The sequence below is a fragment of the Lepisosteus platostomus genome, chromosome 24, assembly GCF_059453375.1.
Source record: "Lepisosteus platostomus isolate fLepPlt1 chromosome 24, fLepPlt1.hap1, whole genome shotgun sequence".
NCBI classification, from domain to species: Eukaryota; Metazoa; Chordata; class Actinopteri; order Semionotiformes; family Lepisosteidae; genus Lepisosteus; species Lepisosteus platostomus.
In genome coordinates this window covers 9,483,164-9,509,015 of record NC_142634.1, presented here as the reverse complement: position 1 = coordinate 9,509,015, position 25,852 = coordinate 9,483,164, and the positions used below count along the sequence as shown (strand labels likewise).

The 25,852-nt window shown below is 43.6% G+C and overlaps 2 protein-coding genes across 14 annotated transcripts in view; one reads left to right on the top strand and one right to left on the bottom strand.

Moving 5' to 3' along the window:
• acacb (acetyl-CoA carboxylase beta) overlaps positions 1 to 9,778 on the top strand; it is a 36,663-nt gene extending 26,885 nt beyond the window's left edge. For 8 of the 11 annotated variants that reach the window (XM_088618626.1, XM_088618625.1, XM_088618624.1 and 5 more), the window contains 16 exons: positions 152 to 421; positions 840 to 937; positions 1,377 to 1,574; positions 1,659 to 1,779; positions 2,034 to 2,144; positions 3,064 to 3,207; positions 3,312 to 3,432; positions 3,635 to 3,731; positions 4,138 to 4,234; positions 4,605 to 4,740; positions 4,933 to 5,110; positions 5,340 to 5,452; positions 6,486 to 6,640; positions 7,002 to 7,172; positions 7,516 to 7,652; positions 7,950 to 9,778. In XM_088618626.1, the coding sequence (XP_088474752.1) occupies positions 152 to 421; positions 840 to 937; positions 1,377 to 1,574; positions 1,659 to 1,779; positions 2,034 to 2,144; positions 3,064 to 3,207; positions 3,312 to 3,432; positions 3,635 to 3,731; positions 4,138 to 4,234; positions 4,605 to 4,740; positions 4,933 to 5,110; positions 5,340 to 5,452; positions 6,486 to 6,640; positions 7,002 to 7,172; positions 7,516 to 7,652; positions 7,950 to 8,076 (2,274 nt within the window). In that variant the 3' untranslated portion in view covers positions 8,077 to 9,778. The remainder of the gene's footprint in view (positions 1 to 151; positions 422 to 839; positions 938 to 1,376; positions 1,575 to 1,658; positions 1,780 to 2,033; positions 2,145 to 3,063; positions 3,208 to 3,311; positions 3,433 to 3,634; positions 3,732 to 4,137; positions 4,235 to 4,604; positions 4,741 to 4,932; positions 5,111 to 5,339; positions 5,453 to 6,485; positions 6,641 to 7,001; positions 7,173 to 7,515; positions 7,653 to 7,949) is intronic. The other 3 variants (XM_088618629.1, XM_088618628.1, XM_088618627.1) reach the window with 1 other exon arrangement.
• Positions 9,779 to 10,876: 1,098 nt separating this feature from the next.
• On the bottom strand, positions 10,877 to 25,025 carry foxn4 (forkhead box N4). 3 transcript variants are annotated; one of them, XM_088618635.1, is made up of 10 exons: positions 23,797 to 25,025; positions 22,954 to 23,042; positions 16,798 to 16,958; positions 16,294 to 16,406; positions 15,717 to 15,827; positions 15,045 to 15,175; positions 14,390 to 14,486; positions 14,033 to 14,240; positions 13,263 to 13,634; positions 10,877 to 12,709 (listed from the first exon to the last, which is right to left on the bottom strand). In XM_088618635.1, the coding sequence occupies exons 2-10, from the start codon at positions 23,037 to 23,039 to the stop codon at positions 12,459 to 12,461; spliced, it is 1,530 nt and encodes a 509-aa protein (XP_088474761.1). In that variant the 5' UTR covers positions 23,040 to 23,042; positions 23,797 to 25,025; the 3' UTR covers positions 10,877 to 12,458. The 3 variants fall into 3 exon arrangements, with proteins under 3 accessions (XP_088474761.1, XP_088474762.1, XP_088474760.1); XM_088618636.1 differs by lacking the exons at positions 22,954 to 23,042; positions 23,797 to 25,025 and adding an exon at positions 21,317 to 22,176; XM_088618634.1 differs by lacking the exons at positions 22,954 to 23,042; positions 23,797 to 25,025 and adding an exon at positions 20,063 to 20,472.
• Positions 25,026 to 25,852: the final 827 nt, after the last annotated feature.

The window sequence follows — 25,852 nt, the reverse complement described above, 5'->3', positions numbered from 1 at the left end:
ATGTTGTTTTATACCATCATCTCAAGTGACTCTAAGGACCACATTTCAGTGAAAACACTTTTTGGAAGTCAGAGCAATGGCGTAATGAAGACAACACAAGAAGTCAGAACGGGTGTTAGGTGGCAATTTTCTCCTCTGCTGCTGCCAACAGGTGGGGATGGTGGCTTTCCGAATGAAGATGAAGACCCCGGAGTACCCTGAGGGGCGTGACATCATCGTGATCTGCAATGACATCACCTACATGATTGGGTCATTCGGCCCACAGGAAGATCTGCTCTTCTTGCGTGCCTCTGAGCTTGCCCGGGCTGAGGGCATCCCGCGCATCTACATTTCTGCCAACAGCGGGGCGCGCATTGGGCTGGCTGAGGAGATAAGGCACATGTTTCAGGTGGCCTGGATTGACCCCGCTGACCCCTACAAGGTGCAGAATCTCGACAGGGGCAGAGGCTGGGGGTTTATTATAGAACATGAAGTTATATGCAACTAGGAAAGCTGTCAAAATATTCTTCTCTCCTTTTATACAAATGTTTTCAGCAGTTGAAACTGTTAAGATCTCATCTTTGGCACTGGTTTAAAGTACTTTTTTTTTCTCGTACAGATAGGTGCTTACATCAAGCTTAAATGGTCATGAACGGATGTTTACTCTAATTTTTCAAATTTGGGGCAATATCTGTATTGTTAAACTGAAAATTAAAAGCTACTCATTAGAAGGCAAAGATTCAAATATAGAAAGGACTATGAGTTGATTCTCAACCCTAAAACCTGACTTGAGTTTACCTTATTTTTTATATTGATTTCTCTGCAAAGCTCTCTCATTGACGCCGGGGTTTGTGTTGTAGGGTTTTAAATACCTTTACTTGACTCCCCAAGACTACACCAGAATCAGCTCCACCAACTCAGTGCACTGTGAACATGTGGAAGAAGGTGGAGAATCGAGGTGAGCACAGACCCATTTTCTGTTGATAACATTTTATGTGCTACCACACAGAATACATGCTGGAATTTATAGTCAAGGTCAGTGCAGGCCAGTGTAATCCAAACTAAATTATAATATGAAAAAAATAGATTTTAACCATTTTGGACTGATGGCTAGCCTTAATGTGCTGTAGCGTTTATGATACCCAGTGATTAATACACAGCCATTTGGATGCTTCTGTATGTTGTGTCAGTGTCCTACTGTGTATTTGACCCCTGAAAATGATTTCTGTCAACCAAGAGCTGGAAAGATGTCTCGTTTAACGCATTTGCATCGCAATTAAGCAAACTATTGTAACTGGGGCTCAAATTCATTATTAATGATCTTTTTGTTCGTATTGTATTCACTTAGAACTAGTAGAATAAAATGTTAAGGTGGTGTGTATCTCGCTGTATGAAAGAGTGGTTCAGAGCCTAAGGGAAGACAAGCCACAAGCAGGGGTGAGAAACAATAAAGGAAAGAGTACAAGAGAAAGGAGTGAATGGTCAGGGAAGGAAAGAGCAGGGACAGTGGCTCAGGGACAGGACACGGAGAGCCAGGCAGACAAAAGGGAAAGGCTGGCCCGTGAGAGCCAAGGAGCTGTGAAGCCTGCGAAGAGGTGAGGTCAGCTGCAGCTCCTTCCGTTCCTGCTGCCTCGCCCCCCCCCGGGCTCAGTCACGCTGTCCCCGTCCTCTCCACTCAGGTACATTATAACCGACATCATCGGGAAGGAGGACGGCCTGGGGGTGGAGAACCTCCGGGGCTCGGGGACCATTGCGGGGGAGTCTTCCTTAGCCTATAATGAGATCGTCACCATCAGCATGGTGAGAGGCGGGGCCGCTTCAGCTGGTATCGCACACGCTGCATGCAAAGAAGAAAGCCAATTGTGTGAAGCGCACTGCATATCGCTGCAACTGTATTTTTAAGCCAAGATGGTATCCCTCCGTTATGGCATAGTTTTTGATCGATAAGTAATTGCTTAAGATTTATTCATTATAGAATTCAGATCTGTCAAATCCAAGATGCACTTTAGCTGGGAAAAGCCTTAATGCAAGCCCATGTCTGCCTGTGTTTGTAGGTGACATGCCGTGCCATTGGGATTGGGGCCTACCTGGTCAGGTTGGGCCAGCGGGTCATCCAAGTGGAGAACTCCCACATCATCCTCACAGGAGCCAGCGCCCTTAACAAGGTTTAATGTTATTGATTGTCTCGGCTACCTGCATGTCAGAGATTGCTTTCTTCCTCTCCAATTACAGAAAAAAAAATATTTCAGTCTCAGTTGTATGATATCTCAGATGCAAGTGGTATGAACAGCATGATACAATGATTAAAAAGCATACTAGAATTGTGATTTAACAGCTTAACCAATTCCTTAAGTTGTATGGAAATGTTATTGAACCAACATGATGAGGGTAAATTTATTATGTTAACATTCGTAATCAACAGGGGATCTTTAGTGAAAGTCACAAGCTAGTAGAATGTGTGATCGACACCGGGTGGAGTAAAATGTGTGATGCGTGCTTTGCACCAGCTGCAGAATATGGCTTTCCTATTCTGCTCATATTTCCTTGACAAGCTGAGCAACAGCACGTGAGATTTAGTCCAGCCTTCATCATACAAAAGTTATCTTGAAAAGCGGGACATTTGTTCCTTTCTGTTTTTCTTGATTTACACAAGACTAGGCATTCTGTATGTGATTTAGTGTTAATATAGTGTTTTCAGCGTATTTCAGTCCATCATGAATAATCACTTACAAAGATGCTAATATTTATGGATTTTTGTAAAAATGTCTAAAATCCTTGGGATGTTCGTATTTATCCATTGAGAACTTGTAATAGTCAAATTAAGCTTCTCAGATGGGACCCTTGTGTTTTGTAAATTGACTTTTAATATATGTGAGTAATTTCTCAATATATTACTATTGTGTTAGTTACCAGTGAGTTGTTTGTAAGGATTATGGCTGAAAAACATCTACACTTCTAATGTTAATGTAAAATCTGAGCTTTATTTTTGAAGGAAAAAAAAGGTTAAATGAGTTTTAATTTGTTCAGATAGGAAAGATTTCAATTAAGTAAAGTTCAGTCCTCTCATGAGCTGCATTCTTACAGGTGCTTGGCCGTGAGGTTTATACCTCGAACAACCAGCTCGGGGGAGTGCAGATCATGCACAACAATGGAGTCACACACACCACAGTTCCAGATGACTTTGAGGGAGTCTTCACAATCCTGAAGTGGCTCTCCTATATGCCAAAGGTGTAGTACATAACCAGAACTCTGCTGCCGCCTTGTCATCTGGTAGTCAACGTTCATGAACATCATTTACCTGCAAGGGTTTTGATGCCAGCATGTCATTTCAGAATAAGCACAGTCCTGTGCCAGTACTGCCACCCACCGATTCTGTGGAGAGAGAGATTGAGTTTGTCCCTACCAAAGCCCCTTATGACCCACGCTGGCTGCTGGTTGGGAGACCACATCCAAGTGAGGATCGGCTTTTATCTTTTTTCAAATGCTACTTTTCTCTACATTTAACTGTGCTGTTTTGTTCTCTTTAGAATTTTTCATAGTGTGACAAACTGTAATTGTATAACATGGAAGCTTAACTCTTGTCTGGATTGTGCACAAAGCCAGGCAAGGTCAAAGTTCATTTCCTCTTGGCATGTATCTCCATGACTGTCTGCAGCTGTAAAAGGAAGTTGGCAGAGTGGCTTCTTTGATCATGGATCCTTCATGGAGGTGATGAGCTCCTGGGCACAGACTGTAGTGGTGGGCCGAGCCAGGTGTGTTTTGCATATTCTCACAACTCAGATTTCGTGTCAGTTTTTGTTTTATTTCTGTTTCATTAATGCCGTATTGAAAAAAACTCTTTTCAAAAGTTCAAAAAAGCTTTTCAAGTTTTTCCATTTTCTGTAACCGTTCTAGGTACTGCATTTTGTCACTGATGGCAGAATGTGGCCTTGTGATTTCTGAATTTTAGAAAATAAAGGTTGATGCCATGATAAGACCCCAAAACTTGTTGCTTTAAACACGCCGACATTTAAATGACTGACATGCCAGAGTGGTTTTATAAAATCAGTGTTGTGAAGATGAAAAGTGATAAGTGTGGTTTTTAGCTGTATGGAAGCCTACCGAGTCTAATCGTGGGGTTGATCTGCCCTGTGTGCTGTTCGACTGGTGGACCCGCAGGTTAGGAGGGATTCCTCTGGGAGTGATTGCAGTGGAGACCAGGACTGTGGAACTTGCTATACCCGCAGATCCTGCAAATCCAGACTCGGAAGCCAAGGTAAGTCTTTAAATTACATCCACCTTAAATATAATGGATCCGGCATGTGTAAATGCTACGTGTACATGTGTTCAGCAGTCATCTTGCATAGATTGGTGTTTATTACATCAGGAGAAAAAAGCAACACTAGCAGTTTTTTAGGAAATGGGGTGGAAAGGTGAGAATTCTTGCCTTTATTTTTAATTAGGTTTTGAAATTTGAAATACATTTTATACTATATCAAGCTGTGAGGCTCATTTCTATAAAACGTAGATTTTGAAAAGGCTGTGCAAAATTTTTCTCTTCTTTCTTAATGTTTTATTGGTTATTCACTGCTTTTTCCACTGTTGCATGATGTCTGAGATGTAACTGACGGTCTGGTCTCCTCCAGCTGGTGCAGCAGGCTGGCCAGGTGTGGTTCCCGGACTCTGCCTTTAAAACAGCCCAGGCCATCCGTGACTTCGGCCGCGAGCGTTTGCCTCTCATGGTCTTCGCCAACTGGAGAGGCTTCTCTGGAGGAATGAAGGGTATGTTGCGGAGCTGCTCTGAGGCCAATCATTTCATTCAAAATGAATGTGTGAGCTACAAAAATGCCTTATTCTTCTGCTCTTTAGTCAAGTAATATGGGTGTGTTCAGTTATTTCAGTTTTGAGAAGTCGGTCATCTCCCGGTTCTTTCATGATGTGGTGGTGTGTTCAACTGTGATGTTTCTCTCTCAGACATGTACGACCAGGTGCTGAAGTTTGGCGCGTACATCGTGGACAGCCTGCGGGAGTTTCACCAGCCCGTCCTGGTCTATATCCCTCCTCACGCTGAGCTGAGAGGTGGGTCCTGGGTTGTGATCGATCCCACCATCAACCCCCTCTACATGGAACTCTATGCAGACAAGGAGAGCAGGTACACTTCCTTCTCCTGGCTCCCCTCCTGGTGTCTGGGGATGATATCACAATGTTGGGCTGTTCCCAAGTGGCAGTCATGTTTGTGCTGTGTTGTACATGAGTGCTTTTAAACGACTTTTGCACCATTTCTGGTCAGGTTCGGAACTCCTGACCTTTTCTCTTGTGTGCATATGTGGTCACATCAGTACATCAAAGCTGACAAGGATGTTTTTCTCCTTCCTGCGTAGGGGTGGAGTGTTGGAGGCTGAGGGCACCGTGGAGATCAAATTCCGCAGGAAGGATCTGGTGAAAACCATGCGCAGGATTGACCCGGTGTATGCTGGTCTTGCAGAGCAGCTAGGTAAACGAGGTTTTGCAGATATTCACGCAAGAGCTGTAAACTGCATAACACTGTACAGAACACTCCATATTCTGCCTGCGTAAATACAATATTGGTAGTGCGAGCTAGAAACTGTTATTCCATTATCTTGATAGAAAAGCAGTAGCTTTGGGTCCACTCCTGTGTGCATCATTTTGCAGTGCAAGCTCATATACACTGCTGCTCATGGCTGTGGCCTGTTAATCCGTGTTCTCATGGATTCATGTTTGGGGTCTAACTAGAGGTCATAGGCAGAAACCAGGCCTGGAGGAAAGCTACTTTCCCCACCCATTCTTCAAGACTTGAAATATAAAGGAACCTTAAAAAAAACACAAAAGGCTTGCTTGCATTACTGATGATGGAGTGTTTAATGTAATTGATGTATTTGCTTTGATTATTGCAATATGTTATGGGGAACTTTACTTTTAAGTGGTACCATTCCTGTTAACAAGAGGCAGAGCTTCTGAAATACAAAGTAGACTTCAAACTCCACTCCCAGTCTCTTACAGTCCTCAATCATAGTGTTGGTGGGGTAATGATCCCTGATGTACACGTTTGTTGTTCCATTATATAACCTTTGATTTATGACAAGCCAGATTTTTACAGAGTGATTTTAAATGCATTTTGAGGTCTTAAAATTACTTACATCTCTTTAGTAATATTAGAGATCTTTAACACTCTTTGTGATCTATTTAACTTGATTAGAATGTTGCAAATTTACCTTGAAAATGATTTGAGGAAATTCTTCAAAAAGGCTCACTTGTATTGATATCTTAAATTTGGCTTCCTTTTGTTTTAAATGTCAAAACAATCTCCAGTTAACATATAATTTGATATTCTGATGTGTCTTTTTCCCCACACATTTACACTAAGGCCACAGCAATACGGTGACAGAACCTCAGGTTTTTATAAGAGGAATATAGCAGTGTATGTTTGTGCTCCCTTGCTCCATGTCATTTTAGTTCACGGAAGCCTGCTGAGTCTCGTGGCTCATGATGTAGGCTCTGTCATTTAGGAACACCAGAGCTGTCAGAGACGCTGAGGAAGGACCTGGAGAGCAGACTGAGGGCGCGAGAGGAATTCCTGCTGCCCATCTACCACCAGGTGGCAGTGCAGTTTGTGGACCTACACGACACCCCAGGGAGGATGCAGGAGAAAGGCGTCATCACAGTAAGATCAAATCCTTCATAATTCCCTGGTTCTTTTCATATTCTAAGAGAAATTTCTGACGCTAGCGAAGTGTGCGTTACTTGATTCTGAGCTGAAACCATTGGAGTTAGAAGGGTTCTTTTTGTAAGTTTATAGAACAAATTGCCAGCACTGATTCTTTGTTTTTCTCTAAGAAGTACCATGATATTCTTGTTTTAATGACTAGGCACCGCACATGCGTGGAGTGGAATGCTTTCTTTTTATCTGTTGTTCTTTATTCTCTTACTTTGTTGTCTTTGTTTAGGCCAAGAGGCCAGCATGGTCTTGGAGTATATTTGTTTTTTCTTCCCTGCCAAGTCTCAGGTGACTTCTCCCATTTCAGGACATATTGGAGTGGAAGAACGCGAGGGTTTTCTTCTACTGGCGTCTTCGGCGCCTCCTGCTGGAGGAGGTGGTGAAGAGAGAGATCCTTGAAGCCAACAGTGAGCTGAGTGATGGACACATCCAGTCCATGCTGAGGCGCTGGTTTGTGGAGACGGAAGGGGCTGTGAAGGTGGGGAAAAGACGATTCTGGTGTTTGGGGGGGAGCCGGAATATCAATATTAATATTAGAGTGGGAATAAAGGCGGAAAAACCTTAAAAGCAAGGGGATACGTGTAATTCAATATGAAAGCTGCTTCAACTGATAAGACACTGGAACAATCTGGTTCCTTTGCCTCATGCTTCCTGCAGGGCAAGTGTTCATCTAGAGGTACTGTATGTTGAGGGAAGGTACAGTAGGTAGGGAAGCTACTGTTGTAAAGCTGAACAATTCCGCCGTTCTCGGGGTTTGTGCTGTTCAGAGAGTTAGGTGGCAGCTGGGCTCTGGTCTCAGTGCTGCCCGGTGGCTCTTGCAGGCCTACCTGTGGGACAATAACAAGGTGGTGGTGGAGTGGCTGGAGAAGCACCTGGCCGAGGAGGACGGCACTCACTCCTCCATCAGGGAGAACATCAAATACCTCAAGAGGGACTTCGCGCTGAAGCACATCCGCAGGTCAGTGATCCCCAGCTCCCGGGGTACAGAGCGGCCCATGACGGGAGAGCAGACTACTCTTGGCTTGCTGTCAAGGCCCGTCTCGGTCAGCCATCTTTCATCTGAAGGCACCCGCTTTTGCATGCCTTAAGTATTTTTTTTTCCCAGTTTGCTTTTCCCTCCTTCTCCTTGTATTCCCTCAGGAAATCGAAGTAAACCTAGCGTACAGCCCTCTTAGTTTTCAGAAGGTCTTGGACACGGTTGAGCGATGGTGTGCTCAATAACGGTAGTTCTCTTACTGAGTTCTTTTTTAACTAGCTTGGTGCAGGCAAATCCAGAGGTGGCGATGGACTGCATCATCCACATGACCCAGAACATCACTCCTTCCCAGAGAGCTCAGATCTCGCGGCTGCTGGCCACCATGGACAGCACACCCTCCAGCTGAGGCACTGCTGGGCAGTGGACAAATCTTAGAACGCACGCGCACACGGGATCCTCGAAGGATATTCAGGGATGAATTTTGCTGCCAGTCAAAGAGGAGGTTTGGCAGCTGGTTAAAAGCCAGGATTTGGGGGGAGGGTTGAATAAACCCATTTTTAATCTGCTTATTACTGTAGCTGAAAAGAAAAAACTTACTCCTGCGACTTCTACAGTGCTCAAGAAAAAAAAAAGTTTACCACTCGTATCAATATGAAAACACCTTTCTCTAGCATCACCTTCGGTATTGCTGGTTTTTCATATTGCCTAAACTAAATACATTTAAGTCACATTAATACCACCAAGCTACACAATTGCACAAAGTGCACCGTCTTCAGGAGCTGTAGTTTCTTCTGTTCCCCTTCCACTAGTTTATGTATCATGTTCGGCTACAGGAAACCACTGAAATATCCGTTTGACCCCTACTTGGCTCTTCCAGATAAAAATCCAGTCAACTTTTCAAAAAGCTCTTCTGTGCTTCCCATTTGGAAATGAAAATGAAGTTCTTTTAATAGAGACTGAACAATTTAAGATAGTCATGCCTTCCATGTGTTTTCAGGGATTTATGTCTTTATATACTGTAATAAATGAAAACAAAAAAGATGCCTGCAGTAACATAAGTGGACTGCATACCAAAAGATCCCATTTGCAATGCTATCAAGGATCAATGAGAATTCGTTTATATTGCTTAGTTCTTCCTCAGCTCTCCTGTTGGTCTTAGAGCAACATAATCACAGGATCAATTACCTTTTGGTGGCACAGATTTGAAAAAGGGTAGATGTAAAATGAGACATTTTACTGTTTTTTGTGAGTTTTCTACTGATACATTCTATATGAATGAGTAAGTTTCATCATATTGAATGAGGCTTGATTTTTCATAAATCCTGTGGTTAACTAAAACTGACTGCTTACATGACTGAAAAAAATATTTGTATACCTCATGCTCAGATCAGGCTCTGCTCTGTGTCTTATGGACCAGTTAAAGAACAAGTAACTTGTTTTGCTGCCGAACTCTATAATGAGATGTTATTGTTCACTCTGGGGTTTATGAAATTGGGGATGCTATTATTTTAACTTCCTTCTATTGCCAACAAGTAACATGATTTTATGTGATTGTATTTATGGTTTACACCTCTGTAGTAGCCTGTAGTATGAGGAGGCAAATCAGTTTATTAAAGGGAGTCTTAGTCAGTTGCAAAGTACCAATAAATGTCACTGTCTGATAGCTCCCCTTCTAAGACAAAACCACTTCAGCTTTGATGCTCTTTTACTGTATAGAACAGGGCAACAGAGTCAAGATTTTATGAGTGTCTTTTGTCCTGTAAGGGATGAATGACTTATGTTTTGATATGTAATTTGATAAAGATACAAAATGGTTTTATGTAAGGATTAATATCCTCATTTATTTCTGTGGCCTTGGAATGCTATAACCAAAATTGTTGCATATTGTATTTTTGCAAGATACAGACCTGCAATATTTTATTGAAGATGCTTGATCACACTACGTATTTATTATAACACTAGTTTTGAGTATTGAGTATGATGACAGACGTTCAGAGCTGTGTAGGGGGTAATCTGATGAAGTAGCTTTGTAGGATTGCTTTACACATGTTTATAAGTGCAAACATATTGTGCAGTGTTTTACAGTCAATAAACTACTTTCATTGGTATTTGCTCTGTAAGCTGGGTCTTGGATAAAATGATGCTTAAGGGAACTTGAATGTTGTATCTTTATGCTGAATGATGCTCTGTGAAGGAAATTACTTCCAGGGAAATTTGTGCAGAAAAGACGAATTGCATACAACTGTATTTTTTTATCTAAGGTGATAGACATAGGTGTACGCTCAGTTAAAAAGAAAATGAACTATTTTTGCAACCTTTTCAAAGGTCACCTATAAAGTAGGGTTCCCCTTCATTTCCTATCCTTTGAGGGTTGTGCTGAGCCAGAGCTACACTTCATCACAGAAAATGTGTAAACCCTCTCACTCACACACTTTCCGGGACCAATTCAGAGACTATAACCTAGACATGAAGTCTTTGGACTAAGGAAAGAAACTGAAGCTCCTAAAGAAAATCCATATGGAGAGGTGGAGAGCTGTGGACTGTACACCGCAGGTGCCCCAGTCCAAAACCCAACTCAGGACCAGGAGCTGCAGTGCTACGCAGCTGCTCTAGAAGTAAGATTTAAATGTTCCACTTTTTTGTTTCCTACAGTACAGCTGCATTTTCACAACAGTTAGGAATGGAATTAAACTGGTGGGTCCCTGGTTCGGAAGGGTATTCATGAGGTCAAGGGATGGCAGTCTGTTACATAACTAAAATAATTTGGCATATTTAGATCTTTTCAGTTGCTTCCAGGGCCACAGGTGGAGGCGATTTAGGTAATTCTTCAGTAACGCAGCTGACAATCCAAAAGGGCAAGAGTTCTTCATTTTCAGGGCAGGAAACCACTGCTCTAAAGAGTCAAAGAAAGTTTTTTTTTAAACTAAGTTGTCTTGGCACTTAATATTTTTGTTGTGTATCTTTAGTGTGACCTGAGAAATACTTGTTCAGCCTTGAATTTCAGCTTAAAATGTTTTGCACTGTCCCACTAATTTCTCTCATTTACAAAATTGCTTGTTTACCTGGAACAAGCTGGCCTGCCCTCTAACGTTTCAGTGACTGGAAATCATGGTGCGCCTTTAATCCAGTGTTCAAGAAGACTGCGTAAAGCTCACATAGATCACTCCAGTGATCAGTACATGTATGCAAACTAAGGAGTCTGGGTAGATTTTTTTTCCATTCAAATTTATTACTAAGGGTTGGATGGTTTTACATACAGAAATGTAGTTCTTTTCAATTTTTAGTACCTCTGTGTAAAAACCTGAATGTAAAAAAAAAACTTTAAAATGGTTGCAGGAAAAAACACTGTACACACTCTTAGTAAAGAGTGAAGCTGCAATATCCCCAGTTCAGTTTGTTGCCATGTTATGGCACATTCTGATCGTCAAAGTCTCAATTATTTAATGGAACACTCGGAACACGGTAAAATGTGAGGCAATTTCATTAGTATTCCCTCTGAAAGGACACTGCAAAGCTATCAAGAGACAATGGCTACAGCCATTTTTTAGTTCTTCAAATTTTAGATACCATAAGACAACACCAAAGGATATTTTTCAGGGATGAGTTAAACCGGCCTGATTGAATGTTTAGCAAATGGCAATTTGTTGATTCCATAAACTATATTCTGTCAAGGTATATTTTTTCCTCTCACCAAAGTTTTGGTGAAATTTAAGATTTTTTTTAATTGCATATTAAAATTTAATTACATTTTTAAAAAGTCTGTTTTGGACCACTGCATGAAACACATAACTCAACTTAAGGGTAGAAGCAGAGTGATTATTTTTATTTTCTCTTTTGTGATTCAATCAGTGCGCCATTGATGTAGCTCATAATTCGCTTTCTCATTCTGGTACATTAAGGGATAATGCAGCTCAAGAAAATGTAAACACTGCCTGAGTGATGGGTCTCATCACTACTGTGTCACATCAATAAATATAAATAAACATATACACCGTAATACTGTCTAACAAGTACAAAAAGCACAGGACACTTAACTATCGTTGTAAATATAACATTCACAAGAGGAGGTAACAAAACAACTTAATCCAGTTTTGCACTGAAGAAGTGAACTCCTTTTCCAGTGCGTTCTAAACCTTTGGCTGGCCATCAGCATCCTCTTTATATGATCGCTCATAGTGTTCAAAGTTTAAAATGTCCCAACGGGGCCAGTCTCACAAAGCTCCTATTAAAAGACTGGAGCGCTCCAGTACCACAGGTTAGACGTCATCTTCTCCATTATGGTTTATTTTTTGCTTGGAGATCTCGGTACCAGTCCATGCTGGTGATAGGTCAGGTCCAACACAAATACTGTATCTTGAAGAAATAGGTGGCATCAGCTCTCCGCTCAAAATCTGTGTAAGGAATTTCACCGTCTTCTGATTAACTGTATTGTGTTGGTTTCACTGCCTTTCTTGTGTGCCTTTGCTACTTTGTGTAACGGCACGAAAAATAAAAATCATAAAATATCAGTCTGCCCTAACCGAGGACAAAGGGATGTTCTTCTGTGAAACCTAGCTGGATGAAAAATGACCCTAGGTACTGCAATCAACTAGCAGTTGCAAGCTGGACTGACACACGTTGTCCCCAAACCTAAGAGGAGGTGGGGTTTGATGCCAGGGAGTGGTTTCAAGAAGTCATTCCACTGTGGAAAAGGGAGATGTTTCATTTTGCGTTATTGTATTCTTTAAGTTCTTGTAGTTTGCCGTGATGAGGTCCGAGGTCTCCAGAAGAAATCCCCTCCTGTACGTGTTAGAGCAGGGCGATGGGTTTGTTGCTGCCCTGTGTGTTCATGCACTGGGATGACACGGAGTCCAGTGTTGTGTAAGTGGTATACAGGCCAGTCACCTGCAGGTCAGAGAAGGAGAGGTCACTGCCCCCAGACACCGGGGTCATGCCAGACGTCCCCAGCTCGCAGTCGGAGAGACGCAGCGGAGAGTTGCTGAAGGCGCCCAGTGATTCCAGGTTGAAACTTTCATCTTTCATATCTTCCCACAAATTTCCTGAGGAGGACATTAATGGGAGAACCTTATCTTAGCAAGTAAGCACTCTCCTGGTCATTGTTAATGACAATTTTGCAACTGGCCTATGGTTAAACTTGAGGTTCCGTTATTCTTTTGCATGATTTCAGGGCATTGCTTTTACACCTGTGATTTTAGGCTACAGTAAAATATAGTGTCCAATACAAATGCCTTGTGACCAGTTTCTTACAGTTGTTAAATGCGGTTAATACTCTCAGGACTGTGGCTTTGCACAAGAGACGAGGCCAAAAAGCACAAACAAGGCCCGGCCAAGCAAACTGACACAGCGGTGCGAGCATCTTAGCTATAAAATGGTTTCCATTTGTTACAGGAAACCAATGGAAGAGGTAAGTTTCTTTTATTTGAAAAAATCCTAAAATAAGCAACTGTAGCCTGTTGATTAAGAGTACTCGAGCATTATACCCAGCTACATTAGTATTAAGTAATTCCTAAGACGCCCTGTTAGACTGTGCTTTTCCTGAGAAAAGGATAAAGAAATGAGCAAGCCCGGAGGTGTGTGGGCTGCAAGACTCACCCTGTAAAGCGAAGTCCATGATGCTGGGGTCCAGAGAGTCCACCTCGGCGCTCATGTCGCCGTGCAGGCTGTAGAAGTCTTGCGCCGGCTTGCCGTGCTGGGGGGCGAGGGGGCTGTGGGAGAGGTCGGGCACGGCGTGCAGGGGTGGGGTCTGGGCCGGGGCGGGCGAGCCGGGCGCCAGGCGGGCCTGTGCCTGCAGCTGGTGGTGGTGCAGGGGCAGCGACTGCAGGGACAGGGTCATCACGGGCTGGGGCGGCAGCGGGGGGTGCAGGGTCAGGCCGCCCTGCCCGGGGGGCAAGCGGGTCATCCCCGGGTCACACGCTTTCCGGCGGCAGCTCTCCGGCCGGTCCGTGATCAGCTTGTCGAGCTCGTCTGGGTGGAGAAGGGAGGGTTCAGAATTTCATTAGTAACATTCTTTCATGACGCGCTTATCGATTTCCATCCTTTCCTGTTAAGTGGAACAGATTTGTGCCAAACACTTTTACCCTTTAGGATTAAAGTGTTCATTTCCCTGGGTAGAAATTGTCAAGGGGTTTATAAGTATATTGCCGACCATCCATTTTCTAACCCCTTCAGGGTTCCGGTTCAGGGCTGCAGAGGAGTCGGAGCCTATCCCAGCAAGCAACAGGCACACGGCAGGGTACACCCTGGACGGGACGCCAGTCCATTGCAGTTTAAGTATGTTTCTAAATTCGAATTCATCATGCTGGTAGTGGAATCACAGAGCTGAGCCCCGGTGTCCTCTGCTGAAGAGCCGGGCCGTGACGCACCTGGGTTGGCCATGCTGCGCCGGATGGCCGGCAGGTCTTTGCGTTTCCACTTCTGCATCTCCTCCTCCATCTTGTCGATCTTGGCGGGGTTGAGGGCCCACAGGCAGCCCTTGCGTGAGGAGCCGCTCATCTTGTTTTCCACCTTCTCGAAGCACTTGTTCAGGGACAGGTTGTGCCGCACTGAGTTTTTCCAGCCGTCTGGGGCCGTCTGCAAAAATGGAAGCAATCCAATATTTCATCAATTCCTCGAGTCACCTCCCCCCCGCTTCTCCGCTCACTGTATTTGATGAGTCCTTGCAGGGGCCTGTCTCGTTGCCTCGTTTTCCTGCTTTCTGTCAGATACTCGCCCATCCTTACCTTGAAGTAGGGAAAGTGTTCCTTCATAAAGCTGTAGATTTCGCTGACTGGGAGGCTGCCGGTCTTGCTGTTCTTCAGAGCCATAGCAATCAGGCAGCTGAAAAGGAAATCTCAACGTTATAAACCACGCAGACACCAGGTGACCTTCACAGCAGCTTCTTCTGACTTGTGGAGAAAAGTGAGTGAGTGATCAGACTTGGAAAAGACCGATTTTAAACCTTTTTTAACTATTTTAAAAAGCAAAATGTATTAAGCAAAAAAACTTCACAGACAAAAAGCAAAAGAAAACCAAGCTCTCCATTGAACTCTGCATATACTTCAGATATACTATAGTTTTTCCCGGGCAGCTACCCCAGTTTAACTGCTACCTAAATCCACTGTATATGAATGACCAACTTTTTGGTCTTTGGTCAACTGACCCACAGAGAAACATTCTCTGTGAATAACCACATGAGCAAATAAATTGATTCCATTCAGTTAACAAGCGGTCACAGGTGAGCTAGGCACAAGACGGCCCTTTCTACTGCAGCTTGGGCATCTTTCAGCAGGTTCCAGCCTCTCAGAGCTGTCCCCAGCCACGTGCTGTAGTGCGATTATTTATCCCAGCAGCGGGCAGTCACTTGAATGGGATGACAACAAGCCGCTGAGGCCTCACCTGTAGGAGTAGATGGGCTTGGGGTAGGACTTGGGCTGCAGGTCCTGGCTGTTGTGAGGGGCGAGGCGGGGCTGGCTGAACGGGCTCTGGCTGCTGTAGGATGTGTTACTATAGAGACCAGCTGGGGAGCACTGTGGAGGGATAATAACAGGGGTGAGACACTGGGGAAGGGAATGTCATCGATTGAGCATCAGTGCCGGTGTTTCTTCCCTTTGACTTCAATATCTATATAGGGTTCCATTATTAAGTCAATACCAAAAGCTCTAGAGCAGATAAATCCTAGCTATGACTGAACTAACATTAGAAGAAATGTACAGAAACCAAGACATTTGATGGCATTTACAGCAAATACATAGTTGTCACTGTGCTGAAATGGTGTGTTAGGCAACTGTAATCAGACACCTCAGACATAAAAAAGCACTTTTTATATTTAAGTGCAACACATTTTGACCTATTATGTTTTTGAAAATTACTCCAACTGTGAACAAAATACCACTTATATTTTTGCTGTACACTGTAATAGCAGCTCCATGGGAAATGTCTTGTATTAAAACAGACCTTGGTTCTACACGTCTCAACCCCCAAATTTCTCAGGGTAGACACACTTCTCTGCTGATCTTTTCTACATGGGCCACACCCCAGTGGCAGGACCCTGTTGGTAGAAGGTGGTACCTGCTGGCCGGCCTGGGCAATGGAGAAGACTTGCTGAGCGGAGGGCTGGTAGACTGAAGGGGGGGACTGGAATCCGGGGGAGGGCTGGCCACTGATGGAGTACTGTGGGATCTGTGAAAAATTATGGACTTTACATCAGTTCTATTAATTACATTTATTACATTTACATTACAGTAAATAAACAAAAAGCAGAACATTCTTATTTGAGGATTCCTTCAATATTTATGCTTCTCTTTTTATATTGAAAGTGCTGTATATTTGCAATTGCTTAACGGCACACATTTTCTATTATGCAGTACTAGGCTCATGTATTGCCTCAGTGTCCCAGACGATTCTGTAATTGGTCATAGAATACCTACTTTGCACAATGTACTGATTTATTCCTGAAACTCATGTAACAAGTTTCTTCATTTTAATATCCAGATGTCACCTTTCAAATGTCCTATGCCATTAGTTAAAGCCCTGAGTGTCCAGTAAGTCCACATATACTGTACAAATAAAGACACAAAATGTTCACACTGTATGCTGCAAATTGCACACCATACAATCCACTTGTAAAGAAATCTGGTGTGCTTACATTTCCACTGTGTGTTGCCATTGCACTCATTCCCAGAATGCTGTTCTGCATATTGCTCTGCAGGTGAATCATGGTCCCTTGTCCTCCAGCTACATTCACGTTGTTCATCTGGGCTGAGAATCAAAGATGATCACTTTACAAAACTGAAAACGTCAATTTGTCTTTTCCCGTGTTTTAGTGTAAACTGAACCTTAAAATATTTCTCTCATTCTTCCATTAAGGCCTTAATCAAATTTTAATTTCTAGAGACACTTGCTCTGCGTCCCCAAATTTTAATTTTGACCAAGCCTAGTACAAGAATACACTTGGAATATTCTGTCCAAATGTTGTTTTTCTGTTGCAGTTGTTTTTGCAAAATATCACATTGCTTTTGTGAGTTCTATTATGAAGAATAAAGCATGCTGGTAGATATTGCAGTATCCTATATGTCAGAGTACACTGAACTACAGTATCTTCCTGAGTCAATGCAGGTGTGGTGCTGTGTCAGTGTTGAGGTTCAGCTACCTGGCTGCTGCAAGGCGTTCTGGGAGCTCATGCTGAAGTCCAGGCGGCCTGTGGCCATCTGCTGCAGTCGGGGGACGTCCACTGAAGTCAGCCAGGACAGCGACTGCAGGTCACTGGGGAGCTCATCCTCGCTAAGCTGGGAGGGGTCTGTGGTCAGCAATCTGCAGGTAAGCATGAGCAAGGTTCAAGAACCCCGTTTAAAATGCACATTTTAAACTGGCCCAGTGATTTCTTCAACCTTTATACAGTATGTGTGTAATTTTATGTCCAATTTGTTTATTGGTTTTTCAGGAAAAATAATATTGTGTGTGAATTTTTAAAGCATTGAAAGGCGGGTTCCCATCGTTTTCATAACATCACTGTGTTTCACATTTAAGGAACTGTGATTTGCTGTTGTTTTCACTCCTCCTCTTTTAAAGGTGCAGATTTGCAAGAGCTCCAAGCTGGCTTAACGCAGGTTTGTGCGGTACCAGAGGAAGTACTGTTACAGTATGTTCAGGACCTGCACCCTGGTTCTGAGCAGAGTTTATGAAGATCCATGCCTTCTCAAACTGAGTTGGCATTGGTTTCTTTTGAAGCCATTCACACAAGTCAGCAGACTGAGCTAGAATCACTGTAGAGGCAAAGAGGCTTAGCTTTTGCATTATGAGGTCACTTGTTGATCTTTAATTTTGAGGGCTAGGTGAATGGCTCTTTTCCATTTTGTTCTTAAATGTGATTTTTCTGTGTGCCAGTGCAAAGTTCAAGTTGGTCAAGTTCAAATTCTTAATGGTTGCTTTAAAAATATTCAAAAACCATAATCATAAATCAACAGTAAAATAAAGTACAATAATTTTATTTGAAGAAATCTGATATTTCTGATATTTAAATGAAGTAATTTTAAAACTTCACGTGCCTAATAAGTAGCAGGGGCCAACCGAACTACGTGTACGGCATATATCATGGCTTATTATACATGCGTTGTTTTACCGCTGGGTAGAGAAAAAAGAACTGAATAAATAAAAACCAACAAATCACTTTTCCTGCAGCGCTTAAACGTCTAATCCTGCCACTTGAGTGCCTATGGCATAATGAGAAATCTGTACTCCCTCTCTCTCTTTTTCTTTGTAAAGGAAATGGAGATGGCTTCTAAAAAGAGAGAGCCTCCCACTTGAATCCTCTCCAATCTTCCCCACACTCCTACTGTAGACGGAGAGTGCAATAATTAGGATCTCCATGGTAACCACTGCTATTCAGTTATTTTGCGAGACCAGGCACTGTAGGGTCCAAAAAAAAAAACCCATCAGGTGACCAAACTCTCTCCTTCACCATTGGCTGAATCATAAGTAAACAAGGGCATGAAATAATTTGAAATGTGGGGTAGGCCCATGTTATTTGCAACAGTTGGCTTCTCTATTGAAAGATGATCACCCATTGTATTGCAAACGACTGGGGCCCAGTGGCACGTGGCCCTGTTGTTCCCTAGACCCTTCCTTAATTGTTTTTTCAGTCCCCCCCCCCCCCCCCTTCATTTTTTTAACCTGCCCGCTTGCATTAATCTGGCGGAATGACAGTGGACTCACGGGGGGGACAAATGAAGTGCCATCTGCTTTCCTGTCCTGTTCCGGCCCTCTTACACCGCCTCGCCCCCGCTGGTGCGCTGCACAAGGTTCAAGGGGGCGGTGGGGGTCAAGCTGCACTGCACACGCCTCCTGTCACCCGATAAATCTTAAATCATTTACCCCAGCCCAGCGCGCAGCCTCCATCCTCGCAGGCTGGCCTTAGTTACCCTCGCCCGGCAGGAGGAAGGTCTACAGAACCGGCCTACTCGCCCAGGGCCGGCCCCAGTTTCAAACGAAACCTGATTTTATCTCTTGGCTTTGTCATTTGAAGACCTCTCCCCCATCACCGCAAGTGATGTAACCCTTATTTCATCCTCGAAAGTTCAGAAATATTAACCGACCGCTGATATTGTAGCCCATGTGTGTATTAAAGTACCATCATCTTCTTTTGCAAACAGTCAGGGAGGTAAGAATCGTAACCAGTGGGACTGAGAATCATTGCCCTGTGCTTGACTGGAGGTGAGGAGATGCATGAGATGGATTTAGCTGGGTAGATACACAAACAATCCCACAACCTCCTGGGACAAAATAAACTGCACTTTCTTTACCATTTGCAGTATACTCCTACGACAGGGACACAAACCTTGCTTATTGAATTAACAATGCAATTACCTATAAAGACCTTTAATTGCTTCTATGTATCCATTTAGGTAACACTACAAAAAAAATCAAATTTACATTCTCTTTTCTTGGAATAGTGCCCTTACAATTCAATTGACACTCATACACTTGAGTGGGCCCTCAGCAAAGTAGAATCTCATGAGTAAGAAGAGAATCTTGAATTGAGGAGTTATAAATCTCCTGGTGGAGCACGGAAGTTCCTTTTGTACATGAAGTTGTCCGCCACTCCTCATAAATTCAGAACCCCGATTTTTATTTTAATGACTTAACCTGGGCCATTCATTCTAGATTATTTTATTTTCCTCCATAAAGCTATTAGAAATCAAGCAACAGCTAATCAATCTGCATTTCATTGCAGGGCGTGATGTGTTCAGAATGTCCTGTTGCTATAGCTCAGTCTGTTATGCTGCAAGGTCACACAATGTTTGTATGTACAGAACATGAAATTGGAAGGGCTCTTGAGATAACAGCACCACGTCACCAGTAGTGTACGCAGGACAGAAACCATTAAAACAGAATGGCCAAATAAGGAACAACCAGAGATTTCGTGAGAAATCAGAATTTTAATTTTACCAACGAGAGGGGGCTGTGGTCCCCATCTTGCTCATTCAGTAGATAGCAGCTAACAGATCCAAGCCTCTCTTGCAATATAGTTGCGTTTTCTTAAACAGTACATCAGATCACAAAATGGAAGAATTTATGATTGTTTCACTGTGTTTTAAAAATACAATGCAGGCTATGTAAGAAACATCTAATGCCCATTTCCATCTTTTCTTCAAATAGGCTAAGCATGTTTCTAATATATAAACCTAAATATATTTATCTAAAAAAACTATTTCAAGCTTGCATCTCCCAGTCAAGAATGAAGGCTAGATACACTCTTTTTGATCAATTAGTTGCCAAAAGATTTTCAGTGCCTTCTGGGGTCAGACCATATAAAGAAGGATCAGCTGTATTCCATGTTTCTTAGTTGGAAAATTTCAAAGAGGTGAGCTTTAGAAAAGAGGTGAAAAGAGTAAATTGTATATTAATATAACGGATACCTTCTGGGGAAGCATGGTGGCTTCACAGCTCCAGGGTCCTGGGTTCGAATGTGGCTCTGTCTGTGGGGACCTGGCATGAACCCCGATTTAATCCCACAGTCCAAAGACATGCAGACCAGACTAATTGCAGTCTCCGAACTGCACGCCGTATGCATGCGAGTGAATGTGTCTGTGCGCGCCTCGCCCAGGCTGTAGACACGCCTTGTACCCTGTTCCGCCGGGTTAGGGTCCGGCTACAGCGACCCTCCAGGATAAATTAGCAACTGGGAAAGGATGGATAATGCTTTTTAAAGGAAGCACGTTGACATGATGAAATAATCCAAGCAGAAGTCTGTAATGTTGTTTAGGGCTGTATGGGACTTACTGAACCTTAAGTAACTTCCACAAAGGTCACTGCAACATAATTAGACGAATCAAAGTAAACTCGTAGAATAGGGCTTCAGCCCCGTCCAAAGCAAACTTACATCTTGGAGAACCTCCGGAGGTTTTGTAAAACGAAAACTCGCTTGGGAGAAGGGAAGTGTTAGCAGAATAACAGTACATTTAAATATTGTGATTGCGAACAATGACATTTTTTAATCGTTTCCTTCGTGATTTATTAAAATAAATATTAGCTTTGTTTTCCAGTCTTCAAAATACAAGCATGTTAGCTGGACTATTCTGCCAAGACGTTAGTGTTCAATGGTGACTTTCGCCGCGATCCTTTTTGGAGAGAGAGTAGTTTTTCGGAAGATTCCTGAGGATCTAAGGATCACGATCGTTAGATCCGTCCCCAGACAGTTTTCTAGTCATCTAGTCCTTAGAAAGCCCAGGGGCTCATTGTACCTCGTCCCTCGTTACTACCGTATCAAATTCAGGAGCTATTTTACGTCTCTCTCCCCTTAACAGTTTCCCTAACAACGCCTTTACTATAGCGTTCTACTAAGCAGCTCTAGCCTTTACAAAAGCCTCAGTCGTAGTAAGAACGACCACCGGTTTTAATAGGGCTGTTTCCCAAGAACGTTTCTTAACATGTCTTTTCTTATCTGTGCACACAGTCTTACAAATAATGGGGACATCAAGACAAGGGTCATTCCAAAGACCAAAACCGATGATGGAACATTTACATATGCAATTGTGATTTAATGCAAAATGCACGTTTTAAATATTTGGGAACTCTAGAAATATTCATCCGAACTTGGACTACGTGAAGACGTTTACCCACTCCACTACAAATGAGCACATTAGCGCTGGGAGTTTTTTATTTGCCATTACCCAGTTAAAATGCCATCTCAGTATTTCGAGGATGACCGGTGAATCTCATCAGTGCATTTCCACGCGGTCAGTCAGAAGACATGACTCGTGTCTGCAGACGGACAGACGTGTCTTCGGATGCGCGCGGCAGGCACGCGCTCCGGAGCGGTCTTCTGCTGGAGCTTCACTCTGCGCGCTCGCGGTCCCGCCCGCTCGGGGTAGCGGAGCGTTCGTGCACTATCCAGCGCCACTTAAAATGCTCTCGGTCCCGAAAGACGTCCATTAAAAGTACCTGAAAGGAGCGTCGTTCACGGCTTATTAATCCAATGTCAGGGTGTGAATCCACCAGTTAAAGTGACTGCTCAAAAGCGAATGCCAATAGCAACAGGTAAACAAACATTGCAGGCATACTGCCATAAGAACCCGGTCATGCGTTCATCTGCACACTGTAGAAAGTAAGAATCGGTGCAGAGCGATTTCCAGAGTGCTCACTACAGACTATCTGGTGCGTTACTGCACAGTTGCATGAGATTTAGCAAGCATTCAATCGCAGTACAAACGTCATTAAAACCAAAAAGACAAGTTAGCGCGGTTATGTAGCCCCTAATATAGCCCTAGGGTGAGACTTTGTAACGAATGGCGCTTTTGAACCCTTAAAAATAGTTTTACAAATACGGTTTGCAAATGAGTTGTATAGAGTTCGCAATGCGAGTCTGCATCACCATAACGACGCCTGATGTTTGAATTACGATAAGCAACTATCCCTTACCTTCCCGCACCAGGTCAATGGGTAATATTAGATTGCACTCAGCACATATACATAATTGCATAAAACAAACACATTCACCCATCATCGCAGCACAACAATTAGCCTTGCATTTCGGATAATGGCGTAGGGTCAACATATTCGTGCACAATTCCATACCCAAAGTGCTACTGCGTGCATTTGTTTTTGAATGTATATTCTTGTCAATGGGAAAAGGCAAAGTTTGTACAACAAGACGTGTATAGTGTCTCCGTCCCTTACAGAACAGAAAAAGAAAATCGGTCGCATAAGGTTTCCCAGAGCAGCCCTTGCGCGCCTCGCTAATTGGAGGCCATTACCCCTCATCAGTGACCCCGAGAGCCCTCCGCCAAGCGCCTACCCGCCCGATCCGGGGGCTCAGTCCCTCCGTGTGCCAGCAAGAGTGTGTAAACAGAGCTGATGGGTTCTGACAGATGCATTCAGACCGCAAATCACTTATTCTCGTCGTCGTTTTGTACTCGAGATTCCCAGAAAAGACAGATACGAACGTTTTACTCGTGGAAAGCCGCACAGACGGGCAGCGGTTTCAAGTACCCCCCAGCTGCGTTTCCAGCACACTTCCTCCAGACTGGAAAAACACGGGTTTGTCGGGCAGTAACTGCTGCCTGGGAGCAAAGCTAACCCCGCGTTAGAGTAAAGGAAGTGGTTAATTCTGATATTTCATTTTACAATGCGCAAACTCATTCCCCGCTTCGGTCATTCCTTTTTCCCAAATCGACCCAGCCGAAGAGCTAATTCCGAAGCTCCATTTAAAAAAAAAAATGTATTCATAGCAATGCCTTTGTCCATAAGATTAACACAAACTTTCAAACTTGTCAGTGCAAACTAATAATAACAACAGCAACAGCCTTACCTATAATCCTGCGCTGAAGGGTGGTGACTTTGTCCTGAATTTCCAAGAATCCCTGACATCCTGGAGGTAATTCCGCTTTCTATCATCTCCTAAAAAATAAACGGATTTGCTTTTTGTGTTCTAGGTTTCGTCTGAAATAAAATAAATGCCCCCCGACGTTTACAAAAAAAAACATATCTAAACTTCTTATGAAAAGCTAATGTACTTAACCCAGCATGGCTTCCTTATCAACAGCATCATACATTTAAAACCCGGGGCTAGCGTTACCCTTTGACATGTTCGTCATATTGTACTAGAATCGCATTTTGTCGCCAGTGAACGACAGTCACTTCAGTGTCTTTCTGAAATTTCCCCCAAGTTACTATACCTAGTAATTTTTTTAAAAAAAAAGTGTACTTAATGATAAGAAATAAATTGTCCTGTAAGCCAAACAAACATGTACTAGAAGGAACTACAGTTTCGAAACGATTGTAATACATTTTATTGTGGATGGCAGATGTCAACACGGTTCATTGTGTTTTTAAAAGGAAGATCAGCAGCAATCTCGGTGCGTAAAATTAATGACAACAGAGTAACTCACAGACTGGCTCAGGACAGTTTCGCAACAATGTCCTTCCTTGTAGCCGAACCAGATGAAAGCCCCCGAAACCAAACGGGCAAACTTGACTGGAAAGTGCGCTAATTTTCCAGCAAAACGGCTGCCTCGTCGTAGGGTCGCCCCCCAAATGCCACGCAGTAAAGAAAATAACAGCACCGGCTGCACCTTTTTTTTTTTTTTTGGCACTGCTGCTTTTCTATTCGTTTTTAAGATTTAAAGAGGTAAGGGAGAAAGAGAAGTCGTACCTGTCCGGGGTACAAACGCCGAAGTCCTGGTGGGCTGTCTCTGTGTGTGCGTCTTTGTATATTGACTGCGCACTTGTCTCTCTCCAAACCGTTTTTAAATTTCCCTCTCTGGCGCTGTCCAGCCTTGGGACATGCGCACTGATCGCACAGGGGTCTCGCTCGGTGTGATGAGAGAGATCAGTTCAGGGGGGCCGGGTCGTAAAAGTTCAGCAGTTTCTCCCGCAAGATAACCTGTTTGACACGGACATCATATGAAATTAAACCCCACCTCCTCCTCCTACTACTCTTCGTCCTCCTCTGGATGGAATAGAAACAGCCCGTCTTTTTCTCTCCGTCCCGTACGTGACTTTTTGTTCTGATTTTTTTTTTTTGGGACGTCCAGTGATTTTCAGGTCCACATATTCTTCACCCAACCACTGAATCACACCATTAAAAATAACGATGGGCGTTAAAAAATACAGTGACCTCCCACTATCTGGAGTCCAGCTTCGAGATTTCTACACCGATTTATATATCATGTTACGGTCTAGATCTTTGAGCCGCTAAAACCTTTAGCTTTTGGGCCGTCTTTATTTTTTATTTTTTTTAATGTATGCTCTGGTTCCGGATGCGAAAGCTGAGGAGTCACAGAGGCAGAGCTGGGGTGCTTTTGAAGAAATCCTATCCCCAGGCAGATGCAGTGTCGTTTCTGAAAAGACCGCAAGGTGTGTGGGCAACAGGTGCAGCAGTCGCCGGCTGAGCCCTGATTCCGCACTGCCTTAGCTACCTGACAAAAAAATAAAGAAAGAAAAGCCTTAACGTCCTAGACATGAAGCCAACACGCCGACAAACTGAGCTATCCCGAGCTCATGCTGGTTTCGGGATCCATGCAATCACAGCGGCCTTCATTTGTGTTTAAAGTGGAAAGTTTTTAAAGTTTTCCAAACTTTTTTTTTGTAGCCCTTCTCCCCAGTCCCCCAGCCCCCCCGTTTTTTCCCCCAAAGTTCTCCGCGGAAATTTTTAATCCTTCCAATTTCGGGTAGCGTCCCCCTCTTCCACGGTCTTTCTGACTCCTCGTTTGTGGGTCTCCCGGGCTGAATGAAGCCGTTGACTCATGGGCCAAAACACTAGACCGAGAAACTCGCTTCCCCGCCGCTCTGCCCGCGTCTCAGCCCCGCGGCTTCAGCGGGAAAAGGTGGCCGGGGTGGCGCGGGGGCTGGAGGGGGGAGGAGGGCAGAAAAGTCCTGGGAATATACGGCTCATACTGTACCAAAGAGCAAAAGCGAGCCTAGATAATCAACAGGGTGGGGACTGCAAACAAGAACTTCGTATTACTGCATCAAAAGATTAGAAACTTGTCTTCGTTGTATACTGTACTTAGATAAAAGCCTACGTCAGTCGTAGACGTCTGTACACAGTTACCAGATTTGAAGGGGAAAGGTTTTCCCCGTCTACCACAAGGGGCATGGCAATCACCTTGGCAGTTTATTCCTGAAGGCACGCGTAGATTTGTTTTTTAAAAAATATTCAAACCGAATGTTCTGTTTTGCGCGGCCGTTCGGTCAGGTGTCATTTTGACACCTCGACCCGTCCTGACGTGCCTGACCCTGGGTCCCCCAATCCCCTCCTCTCTCCCCCAAACCCCCGGCTGTCGGGTGACATTGTGTGCGAATCGTTTTTATCAATGCGTGCTTCTGACAGGATGGGAAGTTTTATCTTTCAGTCGTTGTTTTCCTTGCACCTTTTAATGTTTTATTAAACAGTATTTCACTTTTTAAGTAAAACCTGCGTTGTTTAATGTGTCAGTGAACCTAAGGTTTTTCGAACGTACACCTGACTAAAAGTGTCTTACACATATTTTCCTTTCCTAAACGACCAGTCACGCAGTTTTTGTCGTCCGAAAAGCCGTTGCGTACTGGGGAACATGTCAAAACAAGTTTGGTAAAAACGACGTGTGTTTGTAATATTACGTATTGCTAAATGGAGCCTCAGCATTACACGTGAACCGGTGGTCTGTTATCGGTTGGATGAAGGATATTAACACAGACTGCAAAGTCCTCAGTCTCAATTTGCTGTT

Excerpts from the sequence above, each read along its gene's own strand:
- foxn4 (XM_088618634.1), bottom strand. The coding sequence starts at position 20,217 with ATGCATACGGCGTGCAGTTCGGAGACTGCAATTAGTCTGGTCTGCATG. Across the intron at positions 16,407-16,797 it reads GAACGCCTTGCAGCAGCCAG|CCCAGATGAACAACGTGAAT; the intron begins GTAGCTGAACCT and ends TTTGATTCTCAG. Across the intron at positions 15,828-16,293 it reads TGGCAACACACAGTGGAAAT|ATCCCACAGTACTCCATCAG; the intron begins GTAAGCACACCA and ends AATTTTTCACAG.